Genomic DNA, 17620 nt, shown 5'->3' with positions numbered 1-17620 from the left:
CTCCACCAAATGGGAAAAAAATAGTTCTTCTGAACTACTAGTCCCAAAATTCTACAGCCAGCATGGCCAATAACCTAGGTGACAAGAGTTTTCTAAGAGTTATAGTCTGAAAAGTAAACATGCAAAGTTCTGCTTTCCACCCTCTCTGCCTGACCCATTGTGTCTAAACTCCAATAGTAGCATTTGCAACAGGATTGAGTTTGGCAGAAGGGGGACTGTCAGTGTCACTGGTAGGGCCTGGTGAGCACCTGTGCCTGTCAGTGACAGACTGAGCTCAGCAAGGCAGCATGGGAGTCAGGAAGAGAAGCTAGTTTTGCAGCAGGCCAATGGGGGCTGGACATTCATCTGAAAATGTGGAAAGACCTTCAGCTGAGACGGAGACTACCCTTGCACTTCAGGTACTGCAATCCCATCCCCTTCTCTCCCTCATCAGCAGTGTTGATAGGCAACTCCTAGCCTCTTGCCACCCCTATTGCTGTCGTATAGTTCATTCTTTTTATATGATTTCAAGGCCAAATGACTATGGTGAGACCAGACCTACAGCTTTTCGCCTGAGCAGCAGCCTCTGTTTTGTCCTCTCTTGTCCTCTTCAGGAAACACACAGCCTGGGTTAGCAATGTACCTTGGAACAGCGGAGTCTTGCTCCATCCTCTGCTCTGTTCCGCTCCACTCTCCAGGCTCTGATCCCTCCATGTCCTTGTCATTTGCTCTTTCTGCTGCCTCAAATTTATGGAGGCTGTTGGTTACAACTGGCTGCTCGGATCTGCAGGCACCAGCAAAACATAAGGCTATAGATGGAACTGTAAGGGAAGAGAGGAGTTCAATTAGAACTATGAAAAAATCCCTTTGGGAAAACAGGGCAACTTTCTAAAGGAACAATACTTGGAAAGAAAGGGGCAGGTGATGTAGCAGAGACAGGGTATACAGTGTCATAATGCCTCTGTGTATGTGTGTTGGGATGGAAATTTTGCCATTAAAGCTAAGGACATTCTCAGACTGCAGAGAACTGCATGGCAGGGAACCATGGTCAGGAATGGCAGCAGGTGTGTGGCATGAAGCTGGCAGAAGCTCTAGTTTCTAGCTCCTGGCATGAGCTGGTGGCAACTCTGAGCATGGCCAGGCACTTAGAATGGTCAGACACTTAGAAGTGGTGCCCCTCACAAAGCCCTTTTACTTGTGTGATTACGCACACAGCACACAAACACACAGACTTGGTGGGCTCACACTTCTTTTGGCTGACAACCTCTCCTCACCTCTCTGACACACACTTGCACTTTTGTCCTCCCTGAAATGCGGGAATGTATCTTTGGCCAAGATTCAGCCTGGCTGTGAAGCTGGCAGGGCAAGGAAGAGGAGGAGGAGGAGAGTGAAATGCATATGGAGGCTGCTTAGCTTGTGCCCTGTGCCATGCTCCTATTGCTGCAGCTCATGCTTCCCATACTAATAAATCCTTCCTGGCTCTCATCAAAGAACTGCAGAGATATTTGCTGCCTACCGCATTCTGTCCTTCCCCACCCAGGGGCTGAGTTCCTTTTCTTGGAAAAATATTGGGGAATGTTGTGCCAGGGGAGGGGGTTTTATGCAGTAGGGTCTTTCCTCATTCTTAGGGATGCTGGCTGCTCTGATAATCTCCTCTTCTCCAGCAGTGTATTTATGAATGCTCTCCCTATCAGCCAGCCAGCTCTGGATGACCAGGAGAGGGTAAAGTATGAATAGAAAAGCTCTTTATGCAAGAGGACATCCCAAAAAGCACACTGGGTGGATTTAGTTCAGAATCCAGCAACACCCTTCAACAAAGTTACCTTTTTTTTTAGGATCAGGAGCTTTGCAGAAACAAAGTCCCCTGACACCACTTCCCACCAGCCTCCCATGTGGCTGCAGAAAGTTTCTGTGGCCCGTATCACACGTGAAACTGGAGCTGTAATCCAAAGCCCTTCCGTGGCCCTCCCGTAGCCAGAGTGAAGCAGAGTCACTTCAAATCCAAGGCAATTCACGTGATGAATTATCACATGTGAAGAACAAAATTGTGACCATTCCTGAGTCAAAGCGGAGCGAGTGCACATTGAATTACCACACCAGTATATACCATGTGGATTCAACGATTCGAATTGGGACCCTTGTGCATGCTCAGTGGGGGTCTGAACGCATCGTGAACCTTTGCACTTCCAGGGTGAAGAAGGGGGCTACTTCCTGGTTCCAGTTTCATGGGAATGCTAGCCTCACGTGAATGACAGCTTCACATTTCTTCTTCCTGTTTTATTCTATTTTTTACTTGATTTACTCTAGAATGTGTCCTGGGTCCTCTCTGTCAGATTTCCCTGCATCTTCCACCTGCTTCCTTCGAATGTATCCCCCCTGTCAGATTTCCCTCCATGCTCCTTGCTTCCTAAGAATGTATCCTGGTCCTTTCTGTCAGATTTCCCTGCATCCCCCCCAACTGCTTCCTTTGAATGTGTCTGGTTTCCCTTATTCTCCAGGCTCCCTAAAGTACCACTTCCCTGAATCCAATCCACTCTCCTTCCCTTTGTAACAGTTGCCTTCTCTCAGGTTGCATCTGCACTGGGGAAATAATCTGGTTTGACTCCACTTTAACTGTCCTGGCTCAGTGCTATGGAATTCTGGGAAATGTAGTGTCGTGAGACATTGAGCCTTCTCTGCCAGAGAGCTCTGGTGCCTCAGCAAATTAATAACTTATTATTATTATTATTAAGGAATTATTATTATTATTATTATTAATGAAATTTATTTCACTGCAAAATAATCAGTGTAGAAGCTGCAGGTTTACTTGGAAGTAAATCCTTTGAATCTGAAGGAGATCCATTTTGGAGGAGTGCACTGGGGAAATAATCCTGTTTGACTCCACTTTAATTGTCCTGGCTCAGTGCAATGGAATTCTGGGAGTTGGAGTTTGTTGTGGGGTCCTTGGCTCAAGGCTATGGAATTCTGGGAGTTGGAATTTGTTGCTCCCCCCAGCCTCCGATGGCCCCTTCCATTGCTCCCATCTTTCCCCCCAGCCTCCTGTTTCATTCACTTCATCTGTCAGCTACATCCAAATGTCCCCTCTGTTCTTGAAGGAGCACCCTCCAGAAGCAAATGGGGCAAAATTGCAGCGCAGCATCATGGGAAATGTGGGACCTTGGGTGTACCAGGATGGAAGCAAAGTTGCATTCCACACGAGACCAATTCGGAGTGAAATCGAAGTGAGCTTAGAAGCAATTTTTGTGAATTTGCTTGTTACCTAATTCACCAAAATGAGGAGTCATTTTGGATTGACTGTGGAAGCGCCTCAGAACAACCCCCCATAGAAAGCAATTACGTGAGATAATACATCACGTTTTAGCATGAATCCACATGGTTGGACCCGCAGTTGCATTGGAACAGAGCTGCAAAACCCTCCGTGTGACAAGGCTCTCAGTTGTGTTTCAGTTATTGTGACAGCAACTTCCTACTGGTTTCTTCTTGGTCTGACCAGGGAATCTGCATTTTGTAGAACTCTGGGTTGGGGCAGCTAAGCACAAAGTGGGCACAGAAATGGCTCTGGATTATTGGGAGTCACAGGGAACTAGGGGATGTGGTAAGAGGGCTGGCAGTGGTTACAGGAAGACATAGACTTTTTTTTAAAAAAGGTAAATCTAAAATACAAAATTCATTATTTGAACATTTAACAGTGAACATAAACCCAATATGCAAGGACAATAACACAAGTTGCTAGGTTGCATTTCATTACAATCATACAGAGACTAGTACAGTCACCATTGCAGATATCCCTTACAGTCATCAAATTGTTAAAAGGTAGAATCAAAAACTAATTTGGTATTTCTGTGGTCCAAGTTGTATTTTCCTAGATGATAGACAAATTCTGATAGTTCAGACACTCCTCTTGTCATGTTCTCATCTTAGGCTCCTCTAAAACTGGGATGGGCAAAACGTGGCACTCCAGATGTTGTTGGGTTGTGACTCCCATCATCCTTAGCCAACATGGCCATGTTGAAAAGGGATGGAATTGCAACACAGCAAAATCTGCAGGGCCACACTTTACCCATTGTGCCCTAACACAACCTTTCCCAACCCAGTGCCTTCCAGATATGTTGGACTACAACTCACATTGCTCTGTCCCCCCGCCCACTAATGTTGAGGTAAGTGAGAAGTCAAACATGTCGATAACAGAGTTCTCTCTTCTTCGTGGTTCACTTTTAGCTTTGGCAACATTAATTTTTACATGAGAAGATATACGGCTTTATTATCTTGGCTATCATGCATCATTTCTATAAGAGGAGTCCTGTTAGATGAGAACAAGGGCCCACATAGCCCAGATGCGTTAGGGATGCCCACTGCAAGGCACTGTCTTTTTTATTAATGTGCCTTGCCTTTTATCCCTTTAGCCCTCACCACATCTGGTGACACAGGCTTTTACTGATAAAATATATGGAATTTCTTTGCATCAGCTATGCTGATGTGGACTGAAAAAATAGTCTACCACATCATGGTCTATCACAGAAATGAACAAAGTATGGTCCTCCAGATGTTGTTGGATTACAATTCCTATCAATCCTATCCTGCATAGCCAATGATGAGGAATTCTGGGAGTTACAATCTAATAACATAAGGATAGTCAAGATTTGTCCACTTCTATCATTAGCCCATTTGAAAACAGGGATGCTCCTCTCTTGTGGTTCATGGAGCATGCAATACTCTCCTTGATTGATGATAGCAACAATATCACATGGCACCAGGGGTGGGTAGTGAGTGGCTTTTGTTATTAGACTGCATTTCCCATCTTAGCCAGTATAGTGAACACTGCTGGCAGCTGCAGTCACCAATATCTGGAGGGCTGCATTTGGCTCATGCTTGGGCTGGGGAAAGATGGGGGAAAAGAATGCACAGAAAAAGGTGCCCCTCAGCAAATCTCTAGCAGGCCTGCTAGGTTTCATCCCCAGCAGACCTATCATAATTTCTGGGTGGTTTCTTGTAATCCTTTCTGTCAGATAAACATTGGCATGGCTGGCATCCTTGCAAGGATCAGGGTTGAGGGGAGATATCCCTTTGGCATGACAATTTCCAGAATCCTCAAGTGCTGGCAAAGGGATTCTGGACGTTGTAGTAAAAAAGTAATTTCCTAATGATTCTGGCATTAGAAAATCTATTCTAACCCAAATAAGGGCCTACCCTCTCCAATGCTAGCAATGTCCTGATGCTCATCTGCAAAGAGAAATAACTGCTTCTTCCTCCCTCCCTTCACAATAAGTCATGCTCTTTCCTCAGTTATCTTTGTCTGCCAACCTGGGGAGGGACAAAGGAGATGAAACATACTTTAAATCATTCCCCCAAAGGTCATGCTTCTGAATGCATCTCCTACCCACAAAGGTACCCATAGAAGAAGGTTTCTGGAAATTCCCCTTCCATGCACACCTGGTGCCTTTCTGGAAAGGTCAGGGCCTATTTCCAGCAGCTTCTGCTATCACTTGGCTTGGCTGTTGTGTTGCTAAGAGTATTCCAGTTGGTGTTAGCCCCTCCCCATCCTTGCTTTGGAGTGCTGCTGACAGGCTCCTAGCCAAACTGCTCATTCTGTTTCTGTTACTTTGAAGAGGGCTTGAGCAGGCAGTTGATGACAGCCTGGCTATAATAGACTTAGTGAAGTAGTACAGCAGCTGCAAGTGGTGATGAAAGTTAAAGGGAAGAGGCGTATGGAGGTGATGCTGTACTTCTTAGACACTTGGATCAGCAGACTATGTGTGACAGTAAGCCTGGAAAGCAGCATGTGATAAGCAAAGAATGGGGAATGAGTGGCCTGCCAGATATTTTTGGACTACAGCTCCCATCAGCCATAGCTGGCATAGCCAATGGCAAGGGATGGTGGGACTTGTTGTCCATCAACATCTGCAAATTTGTAGAGCCAGGAATCATTGTGCTGACCATCCTCCATCTTTATGTCATCAGTAACATCCTTCAGTTTTCCTTTAATGTGTTTCTGCTTTTGCTTTTACTGCACTTGGAGAAATGAAATTTGCTTCATATTATCTGCTTGATCTATAGTATGGATCCATTGCAGAACTGAGGAACTTGCTATCCTCCTGTATTCCAGTTCCCAGCAACCTCAGCTGGCCAGTATTGGGGGATGAACAGAGCTCTAGTACAGCAATATCTGGACTGGAAGTGAATTAAAAGGTGATATCTTATGGAGGACACTGAATCTAATAGATCTTTTAATGGAAGGGTATATCAGATCCTGATTCAATGCAGGGGATTAAATTGCCAAGTCTCTGTAATCCCTACCATTTTTAGGATTTACAATTGGATTTTTGTATGGCATGGACATTTGGCTTACAAATTGGATTACCTCTCTGAAGTTTGAAAAAAATATATAGAAAACTAGCACACTCTGGAAAAGAAACATTCTTTCTAAAATTTACTATGCTAAGGATCATTATAATCTTTTATTTTATTTCTAATATTTTAGTGTGAAGAAACATTCAAGCCATGTGAGTCTCCACGTGATATGTGGGTCTTTATAGACAGACTCAGAGAAAATGAGTCTCCTGAATCTCTGGGCTTGCCAGGTCCTGCATCAGCAGCAAGTCTGCTGGTAGTGTCTACTGGGGCCCTATTGGTTGGCTTCCCAAAAGCATTTTACTCCTGCAAAATTCTGCATTTATATTTCATGCTATCCTCCTTTAAACTTTTTATCTTCCCTACTTCATCATCCCATAATGTTGGCCTTTCCCTTTTTCATTTTATCTACACACCTTTTAGTTACAGTGCTCTTTGCAATTAAACAAATTTCCGCTGGGGCCAACCCTAAACTGCATGCAAATACATAAAGAAGCCTTGAGTTTTAAAAAAAGAATTGAGCCTTGCAGACTGTGGTAGGGAGATGAATGTGTAATTATTTGAGCCTGAATACTTATTGGAAGGATTTATTAAAAAACTGCCACATTTCATACTGGCCACATGTGTGCAAGCAGACAGAAAGCTCACCAAAGTGGTACCTTCATTTTAAAAATATTTGGCCAAGATGCTGTATTGTGGCAATAGAGCTTTGTCATAGCTACATCTGATGAAGCCACTTCCCATCCCACCTACCTTTTGTGGCTGGTAGCACCTCAGCAGAAGGATTTCCAAGGTAATGCAGATCAGGGTGCGGAAAGTAATGTTTTACAAAGCAGGGCACCTTGAGAACAGATAGCTGGAGTCCTGCCACAATTGTTGCTCACAAGGCACTGGGAGAATGCTACATATAATTTCCCAGTTCCCTGATCTGTTGCACCTTGGAACCCTTCTGTTGCGGTGCTGCCTGGTTTAAGAAGTAGTTTTTTTTGGAATCACATTGGGTCATTAAAGAACTGGCAAATGTAATATCGGAGCCATTGGCAATAATCTTTGAAAATTCCTGGAGAACAGAAGTCCCAGCAGACTGGAGGAGGGCAAACGTTGTCCCCATCTTCAAAAAGGGGAAGAAAGAGCATCCAAACAATTATCGGCCAGTTAGTCTGACATCTATACCAGGAAAGATTCTAGAGCAGATCATCAAACAGAAAGTCTGTGAACATCTAGAAAGCAATTCCATAATCACAAAAACTCAAAATAGGTTTCAGAGAAACAAGTCATGCCAGACAAATCTGATCTCTTTCTTTGATAAAATTACCAGCTTGGTAGATGAAGGGAATGCTGTGGATATAGTATATCTTGATTTCAGTAAGGCCTTTGACAAGATTTTCCATGACATTCTTGCAAACAAGCTTGCAAAATGTAGATTAGACAAGGTAACTGTTACGTGGATTTGTAATTGGTTGACTGGCCGAACCCAAAGCGTGCTCAACAATGGCTCCTTTTCATCCTGGAGAGAAGTGACCAGTGGGGTCCCACAGGCCTCTGTCCTGGGCCCAGTGCTATTCAACATCTTTATCAATGACTTGGATGACAGAATTGAGGGCATACTCATCAAATTTGCAGATGACACCAAATTAGGAGGAATAGCTAATACTCCAGAGGACAGGATCAAAATTGAAAATGATCTGAATAGACTAGAAAGCTGGGCCAAAGCTAACAAAATGAAATTCAACATGGAGAAATGTAAGGTACTGCACTTAGGGTGGAAAAATGAAATGCACAGATATAGGATGGGGGACATCTGGCTGAATGAAACTACACATTAAAGGGATCTAGGAGTTGTTAGGAAGGATCGAATTAAGGGAAATTTAATTAGGTCAAATTTACGAGAGGGGTGTCCTAACAACGCACGCAGCGGATCGTGTCCCTATGTGTATACCAGAGGTCATCTAGCCCAACCCCAAGAAACAGAGACTCCAATGCCAATGAGGTGCAATAAAAATATAACACGTTTATTAAAGCCACACAACAAAGGGGATCACACACGCACACACACATTCAATACTAAAGCGAGGGAGGGGGAGAGTTTGGGAGTAAAGCAGAAAGAATAGAAGCACTGTTGGAATATTTACCTTAGGAGTCTTCTCCGAGGCTACGGATTGAGAGATGGTGGATGGTGAGACACGGCCACAAGAACGGGGAAAGCAAGTGGCAACCGCGGTGGCTAGAAGTTGAGTTCCAGCGGGTGAAAGTTAACCAGAGGCCCGAGAGACAGTGAGCATTGGCTTAGCTCAAGTGATTTTCAGCAGAGCACAAGGCTCGGGGAACTCAAGCCTGGAGCAGCAGCTCAACAAGCAAGGTTTCAGGTTTGGAACTCAAAGCTCACAAGCCCAATGAGGGCAGGAATCTGGGTCCTATTTATACTGCGAAACATAACCTCAGGCTATGGCAGCCTGGCGAACAAAGGTCTTGATGGCTATCTTTTGTCTAAGCTGAAACTTACACAATGGATACACAAAGAAGAGGTCTGACACTTTTCAGGGGAAGACAAATATCTAGATGGCAGAGCTGTTAAGACAATCACTCGCTCATTAGGAGAGAGGCTACTTCCTTTGTCCTCTTCTCTTTGGGCTTCCTGCGAAACTTGTAGGGCAACTCCCAGAACTGGTTTCTTAAGGTTTAAATTCTACCCTTTCCTTGACCATGCCTAGCAAGGAATAGCTGGCTACGTGGTCAGCTCGCTTTTAGGGTAATGGTGGCTTGCGATGGGGTCAGTCAGGGGTCATGATTTCTGATTGTTTGGCATCCAAAAATTTATATAAAACCAAACTTGGTAACAGAGTCCAAGTAGACTACAAGTTGAACATGAGTCAGCAGTGCGATGCAGCAGCTAAAAAGGCCAATGCAATTTTAGGCTGCATCAATAAAAGTATAGTGTCTAGAGCAGTGGTTCCCAACCTTCCTAATGCCGTGACCCTTTAATACAGTGCCTCATGTTGTGGTGACCCAAACCCATGAAATTATTTTTGTTGCTACTTCATAACTGTAATTAAATAGGTGTTTTCCAATGGTCTTAGGCGACCCCCTTGAAAAGATCATTCGACCCCCAAAGGGGTCCCGACCCACAGGTTGGGAACCACTGGTCTAGAGCAAGAGAAGTAATAGTGCCACTCTATTCTGCTCTGGTCAGGCCCCACCTGGAATACCGTGTCCAGTTCTGGGCACCACAATTTAAAAAGGACATTGAGAAACTGGAGCGTGTCCAAAGGAGGGCAACTAAAATGGTGAAGGGTCTGGAAACCATGTCCTATGAGGAACGCTTTAGGGAGCTGGGGATGTTTAGCCTGGAGAAGAGAAGGTTAAGAGGTGATATGATAACCCTGTTTAAGTATTTGAAGGGATGTCATATTGAGGAGGGAGTGTAACGTTTCCCCACCACCTCACATGGTGGGGCTGGTTTGTAAGTCAGTTCATCACAGGAAGCAAGCTTGTTTTCTGCTGCTACAAAGAACAGGACCCGGAACAATGGATGCAAGCTACAGGAAAAGAGATTCCACCTCAACATTACGAGGAATTTCCTGACAGTAAGGGCTGTTCGACAGTGGAAGAAACTCCCTCAGAGTGTAGTGGAGTCTCCTTCCATAGAGGTCTTTAAACAGAGACTGGATGGCCATCTGTCAGGGATGCTTTGATCGAGATTTCCTGCATGAGAGAATGGGGTTGGACTGGATGGTCCTTGCGGTCTCTTCCAACTCTACGATTCTATGATTCTACATGAAGAATTTATTTGAGTGGTTTGGATAGGACATTTACTGGTTTGTCTGCTGTGAAATTCAAAAAAAATTCCAGCTTAATTTTTTTTTAGCTTTTATACTTCTATATTAGCATGTTGAAGGCTTGACCCTTTCTTCAAAATGTAGACATACCTAATTATTTTTTAGATTTGTGGATCTTTTAAGTACCTGGAAATACTCCTGTCTAAGAAGGGAAAGTTTTAACACTAGCGATAAAGGCATGCCCTACACATAGGGGTAACTCATTCTGGAGGTGAGTGGCACTTTAGCTGGGACTCAAAGGTATAGTTTACTTAATGGAAGGGTTAATTCTCCTTGTTTTGCTCCACTGTGTGATGTCACTGCCTTGGCAATAGAAAAGCAGGCAGGGTCTCCTGGGAAGGCGCACCATCTGCCAGGTGTTATCAAAGCCAGCTCACTGTGTGCAAAAAGAAAGGTCCAGATAGGTGAATTGTACAGTTCTTTGTGAAAGTCTCTTTCATTCTAGATTAGGGATGAGTTAAGTTTTCTATTCATAGAACTAGTAAAATGCGTAAGGGAATAAAGTTTATACATTAGCAGGTGTGGTGAGGATACACATATCTTTTCCTTGTGTGTATATATGCTGGGATAGTCCCACTCAACCTTTCCATAGTCATGCATGAAATAAATGTATAATGTCTGGGGAACATGTGGCCATCTAGATATTGTTGGACCACAGCCCCGATCATCCCTGACTATTGTCATGCTGGCTGAGGCTCATGGAATTTGGAATCCCTGCAAAACCTGAAGAATTGTATGTAGGTTCCCCACATTTGAGCTATATGATTATCACATATGACAATCTATATGCATCAGTCTATATGCGTATGTCATGTTTTTACCTACCTAGAAGTGTTTCATGTAAAGGAAAACAGCAACAACCTAGTAACAATCCTGCCAAGTAGCTTGGGAGAAGTGGCCATGGGCAGTACTTCCATGGCATATAACTATTGTGCTAGTAGTGAGGGAGAGATTTGTGTAATCTTTGTTCCCTTAGGACCTGCTCAATTTTTCTGGGAGCAGTCTCAGGAGTGCTGGGATTTCTCTAGCATCAGCATGTTCCTCATTTTATCTTCCCTCTCCACCCTCCTTTGAAATGTGGCTGTGTGATGTTGTGTCCCAAAAGATGGGAAGCTGTTTGAAAGGAGAGACACAGAAGCAGAGAGATGCCTTTGGGGCCAACGAGGCAGACAACTTTAATTATATGCTATATAGTACAATATATTCCAACTAACCGCTAGCTGTTTCTCTAAGTGCTCCCTTATCTCCCAGAGCAGTATAAAATCTGGGATGGATTGTACTAGAAGAATTCTGGGCTTTCTTATATACCAGCTGAGAATGTGGAACAAATCCTGCATAAATGCTACACTGAGTCAATAGTGCATCATTTCTAAAAATAACTCTGCACTGCCTAACCCAACAGCCTGTGAACACCCTCTCCCACCTCCCCCAGTACATATGGGGTGGCAAATTCCATCTTCCCTGGTTTGAGGAACATCCATCCGTTTAGGATAAAGCTGAATCACAAAAGGTGATGGGCAAGGTAGCCAAGATTATTTGTGTATCACTGGCTCCACATGATACCACTCACATTTGAGGAACTGACCTGTTTACTCGGAGTGATAATACAATTTACAGGAATTGCTAGCAATTACCTACTGGCAACTGAGAGCCAGTGTGGTGTAGTGGTTTGAGTGATGATTCCCCACTTGAGCATAAAACTCCAGTGAGGCAAGCCACACTCTCTCAGCCTCAGAAGATGACAATGTCAAACCCCCTCTGAAGACACTTGCCAAGAAAATCCTATGATAAGTTTATCTTAGGATCACCATAAGTCAACAGTGACTTGGAGGCACACAACAATGTTACCTCTCTTGTACAGTGCTTATCCTGATATGGAGAATCAGGTGAACCCTCTAGATCTTGTTCTACTTCAGTTCCTGTCTGCTTCAGCCAGCATGAGAAGATGGGAACTGTAGTCCAACAATATCTGGAAGGATACACATTGCTCACTCCAGTTCTCTAATAGTATTTCTTTTACTATATTTGTTTTTGGCCAAATGACTTTTGCAGATTTTTGAAACAATTAAAAAATTGTGCAAATTATCTTTGACTTGCACAGGAGTGGTGATTATGTAGTCCTCCAGTGGTTCCCATGATCTCCTGACATTGGCTGTGCTGCCTAAGGATGATGATGGAAGATGAAATCCAACCATCTCTGGAGACTGAAACACACATTTATCACCTGTGTGCTAGAGTGGAACAAAAGAAATAGTGGTGTAAGTGCTGAATAGTGATGTTTCTTTAACACCATTTTAATTTCTCTCACAAACTCTCACCTGCTGCTAAAATGTCACTGAAACTACTTTCACAAGTGATTGTCTGTTGAAATGGTGTCTACTTCTGTTCTAAATGCCACACTGCCTTGATAGCTCAGTAGTTAATGTCACCATCAATTACATTGCTCCTTCAGTTCTTCAGAACATTTATGCTTGCCTTGAACTATCATGTCCTCCTTCTTTACACTGGTCGGGCAGGTGTACAGATGGAGTTGCTCTTTTGAATATACTGGAAAGGAGATGAGATTGTGCCAGATTGAATCTGCATTGTTGATTGAGGAACACAGTGGGCAAAACATGCTTTTGGGCCTTTCTATTTACTTTTTGCTCAGTCTTTGGCTTATTCCGCCTGCCCCATTCCCTTTCCATAGCTTTGCAGGCCTGAACTGAAGAAGGTCACTAGACTTTGCTAATGTGATGAGAAAGCCAGGAGCATTGACTAGGAATGATGCTTGACACTGATAGAGTGTAAACCATTGCCTTGGGGCTCAGTATGAGTCTGGCAGCAGCTGATAGATGTGGGGTGGGGGTTAATATTTCAGAGTCCCTTTGGTCAGTCTTGTCTGGAGACCTGAGGAACATGCCTTCTGTGCACCCTGATGGATGATTCTTGAAACAGGCTGATGTGCCAGTGAGTTTTGTGTGAAAATGTCATCTATTTGTGGCTGATTGTCACATCTCCTAATGCCCTTTGTGATCAGCCCTGTGATGGAGTGGTAGAATCAATAGCACAGAATAGCAGCTGCTCTGTACAAGCACTGGTTTCTGCTGGCTTCTCTGTCACTGGTGCGAATGATGGCTAGAGTAATTCATTGCAGCAGTAGCTCTGGGCAGGAGAGACACAGGGCAGGAAGAACCCAGAAGGATGTTTCAGCAGGAAATATTCAGCAAGAATATTCTCTGCAGTAGGATTCCCTGCTGAAACATCCTGTTCTCTTCGTGTGATGCTTGTATTTCTTACACGTTCAGAGATAATATTTGTCTTGCCATTCTGTGTCTCATTTCAGCCAAGAAGGTGATGAGGTGTGTGGGTCTGGGGAGGGTAACCAAATGCTCCAACCAGACCTACCCCCCATCTTTGGAAAATATCAGGTGGGTGCCTTTACTTCTACAAAACCACAGAAGGGCCACCTCTGGTTGAACTGGCTCAAAAGGATTTTATTAGTAAACCAAATAAAAAAGATCAAGAATCCCACCACCCATCACAACTTGACAGGCTGATTACAAGAGGCTAGGTCAGGTTATGCTTCCATGCTTGTGGGCAATGGGCATGGAGAGGAGAGGTCAATTTTTGTCCCTGCTAGCCCCGTCCATACAGGCAGCATGATCATGTTTTTATGCACTGGAAGTCACTTCTGTATGTTATTTCAAGCAATTTCCAACTGATTTCTTTTTTAGTTTACAGGCTTGGGGTGGTCAGTGTGGGCCTAAGTTGCCACTCTTCCAGGGGTCTTTGGATCAATTTTGGGCTTGAAAATTGGCACTGTTTTCAATTTGGTGGCCTGGGGGCATTTGAATGTCATTAGGTGGCTTTGGGGCCCACAAATGTGGGATTCAGGGCCTGGCTGCATGCAACCCACAAACTGCACTTTCCCCCACCCCTCACCCAGATGTGTTGCAGTGGTAGATCCCCAGCATCTAAAAGCACCCTGAATGTGGAACTGTATCTTTTGTACTTTTGAAGGAGCTGGCATAGCTGACAGGAGAAACTTCATTGGTAGAGCACCTGTCTTGCTCATAAGAGGTCCCAGACAAAATGCCTGATCTCTCTCTTACTTTATCCTTTAAAAATGGGCCTTGTGTAATTGGGAATGCTCTGAGTAGAAAATAGACCTGGGGCCCTTTCAGGCTACACAATTTTAGCACTATGGTTCCACTTTAACTTCCATGGCAACTTCTTATGGAATCCTGGAGCTTGTCATTTGATGGGGCATGGGAGCTCTCTGGCTGAGATTCCTAAATAGCCCTCCCTAGGCTTCAGATCCCAGGAGTCCATTCAGTGGAAGCATGGAAGTTAAAGTGGACTCGTAGTAATATAAATATGTAGTCTGAAAGGTTCCTAGGTGTACTGAAGCTAGATATGTACATATGTAGCTCCCTGCTTCCTGTATTTATTCTCATTGGAGAGATCTAACCCACCAGTCAATACCAGGGGACTGTCAGATTCTCTGGATTAGCCTAACTCAACCTGATACCCTCAAGATATGTTGGACTACAGCTCAAGCAGTGACTCTGCTGGTTAGGGATTACAGTTCAACACATTAGAAAGCCACCAGGTGGGAAGCAGGCTGCAATCAACTGGTCCACTAGAAAGTGATAAGTCCTACTCTCTTTGACATGCCTTTAAGGAGGCAGCATTGATTCTCCTTGGAATCAGAGTATAAAATCCTAATTTCTATCTTATTTGGGTGCCCCTCACACAGAGTTAGTTGTTTTGCAGATCCTAGAAATGGGTAGGTGGAAATAAGGGGCTGAGGGTTTGTGGAGGGGCAGCTTCCCTCCCTGGAGAAAAAAAGGCTTAGGGGTGGTATGGCAAAACTTGAGCCCTTTACAGTGGCAGACCATTGCGAGTGCGCAAGCGCAAATCTTTTATTCATACATCCAAAGGCAGAAGTGTTGCTATAGAAACACAGCAAGTCTCTTTTGCCCACAGGGGAGAGGACTCCTATTTGTCATCACAGAAGGGTTGATATACACACGGCAGAGAAGGATGTGAAAAATGCATAGTGCATATGAGGGGCTTGTTATAGAAACAGTAAAGCAGAGTGTTAGTCAATACTATATTTATCTTTATATGCAGGCAATCCCTGCACAGTAACTGTGTGTGCGTGTGTGTGCATGCATGCTTGCACCTACACTTCTCTTTTGGTGATCTCAACCATTCAATTTTCATTCTCCCAGCCCAATTATATTACTAAATCTTACCAGGGCTCCTGGGTGTACACTTTATTTTCACTGGTTTCCACAAGCCATCTTCTTGTCAGCTTGTGACTCCTGCCCATCTCCACTACCTGCCCCCCTGGCTATCCATGAGAAGGTTCCTTATGCTGTTCTTTTCAGTGGACCTAAATAACGCAGCAACAGCAGCAAGCACCTTTGTATCACACACAATTGGCTGGAGAAACCTGACAAGCTCAAAAAAGTAGCAAGGATCAAGGAAAGTGTACCAAATGTAACATATTGACAACTAACCATGAGTGGTCCCTTGGCTTCTGACACCTCATCAAGCCTCCCTCCCCTGCCTCTCATAAAATGCAAGATCTTGTATTCTCCAGCTGAAAATAATCTAGAAGGCACTTTCCAAGTCACTTCCATTTGGTAAAAGGCTTTCTGGGCCTAAAATAGCGTGCTCTCTCCCCAAAAACCCCATGCCAGAATTGCTTTGTACACATCCTAGATGATGATAGGCAGCAAAACATGTTTTGAATTGTTTTCAAAAATATCTTTTTGAGGGCCCTCTGTGGTCCTGGATGGCCACAAAAACAGCCTTGGGGGCCCCATGCAGCCCACAGGTGGTAGCTTCCCCACCTGATCCCCAGAACATCTGGAGGACACTCAATAGGAGAAACATATGTAATAGGACAGGTACTGTATTTTCAAAAGCTGTTCCCCCCACCTCTGAAACTTAATCATTGTAGAGCCTGGACATGTTAAGCTTTTGATCCACAGCTCCCAGAATCTCCCAGACTGAGATGAGAATCTGGAAGCTGCAGTCCAAAACAGTAATGTTACCAATTTCTGACTTTTGGTCTTCCATCAATGCTATCCTACTGTGACATGCTAGGCCTGGATCAAAGTCAGGAAAATTGTCTGATACTTGACACAAATCACCACTACTGAACTATGAATGAATGAAACCTGGTTCATTCAATTCTCAAGATTACAATTAAGTTCAGTTTCTGCTGCCACTTTGTGAAAACAATGTATGTTCTCTGGAATAACAAGGAAAGCTTCTTTTGAAAGCATCTCCCAGTGCAACAAGTAAATTCTGGTAACACAAAAGGAACAAAGATGTCAAATTTGACTGTCCAAAAGAGGGGTGGAAAAGCAGATAATATCCTGTAGTTAAATTTCACTGGCTGGGATCCCTGTGGTGCTTATACATATTCTTTGCCAACCCAGTAGAGAGTATGGCATGGGACAGCATAGTTTAGAAGCAGTGATCTTAACAACTTTAAATTACTTTGATTATATTACAATGTGCTTTGGGAGATTCTAATTTATTTTTAGATTCTGCCAAACACTTCCTATTAGACTACGGGTGGAGTTCTGTTAGTAACATAGGTTGGTCTAACATGGGGTTATGCCTGTACATATCACTTTATGGAGGTGATGGAAGACGGTATTCCATTAATCCTTCCATAACCTCTCCCTGCCCCATGAGGGAGGCAATATTCCTGGCCATTTAGCAGCTAATGCATGGTGTATGGGAATATCATGGTAGTGATTGGTTTCACTTTCTTCCCTGGATCCAGTAAGGCAACATTTTCTAACATTGACAGGAAGCAAAAATGCAGCTGGATGCTACTTCAGTACTAAACAACCATGTGGGTACACATCCCACTAGGGATGCTGCCTTCTGTGTCTGCTCAGTAGCAGAACTGTGTCGCAGAGTGTTATGCTTTGCAAGCTATATCTAGGGTATTCTGGATATTCTTTCGGATATTCTGTATTTCTCGGCCTCCTGTTTTCAAACACACTGCCCCTCCTCCACTCGGATTTTCTTAAGAACGACTGATCCCCAGCACACTTGTAATACACGTGTCTGCTGTTATGCTGAAAAGATATATTTTCTCAGCTGATACAGAGTATTTGTATTGGACACACATATATTCTTCAGCAGAATGGACAACATGTGGCTCTTCAGATGTTCTTAGGCTGCAACTTACATCAGTCTTAGCCAGCATAGTCAATGATAAAGACTGATGGAAACTGCAGTTGAAAGATATATTGAGGTCTACAAGCAACTTCCCCCATTGTATAGTAGGGTCCACTGTACCTTTGAAGAGGCAGGAAATATATATGTTCTCTGCCATTTCTCTTAGTTCTCTGATGATGCATCTGAGAATGCTTGCGCCTAAACAGACAATATATGGTCCGCGGAGCCAATATTTCTGCTTATGCTCTAATCTGATCTGA

General features: G+C 43.8%; 1 protein-coding gene across 4 annotated transcripts in view; it reads left to right on the top strand.

Annotated features, from left to right (window-relative positions):
- The first annotated feature begins 291 nt into the window (after positions 1-291).
- The window catches only part of GOLGA7B (golgin A7 family member B), a 47296-nt gene continuing 29967 nt past the window's right edge, over positions 292-17620 (top strand). For 2 of the 4 annotated variants that reach the window (XM_089509645.1, XM_089509642.1), the window contains exon 1: positions 292-398. In XM_089509645.1, the coding sequence (XP_089365771.1) occupies positions 327-398 (72 nt within the window). In that variant the 5' untranslated portion in view covers positions 292-326. Of the gene's footprint in view, positions 399-12343; positions 12422-13503; positions 13574-17620 lie in introns of those variants that run through there. The other 2 variants (XM_089509643.1, XM_089509644.1) reach the window with 2 other exon arrangements.

The sequence above is a fragment of the Sceloporus occidentalis genome, unplaced genomic scaffold, assembly GCF_023333645.1.
Source record: "Sceloporus occidentalis isolate IW3139 unplaced genomic scaffold, rSceOcc1.0.p SCAF_2, whole genome shotgun sequence".
NCBI classification, from domain to species: Eukaryota; Metazoa; Chordata; class Lepidosauria; order Squamata; family Phrynosomatidae; genus Sceloporus; species Sceloporus occidentalis.
The sequence above is the reverse complement of the archived record's forward strand: the minus strand, read 5'-3'. Positions and strand labels throughout refer to the sequence as shown.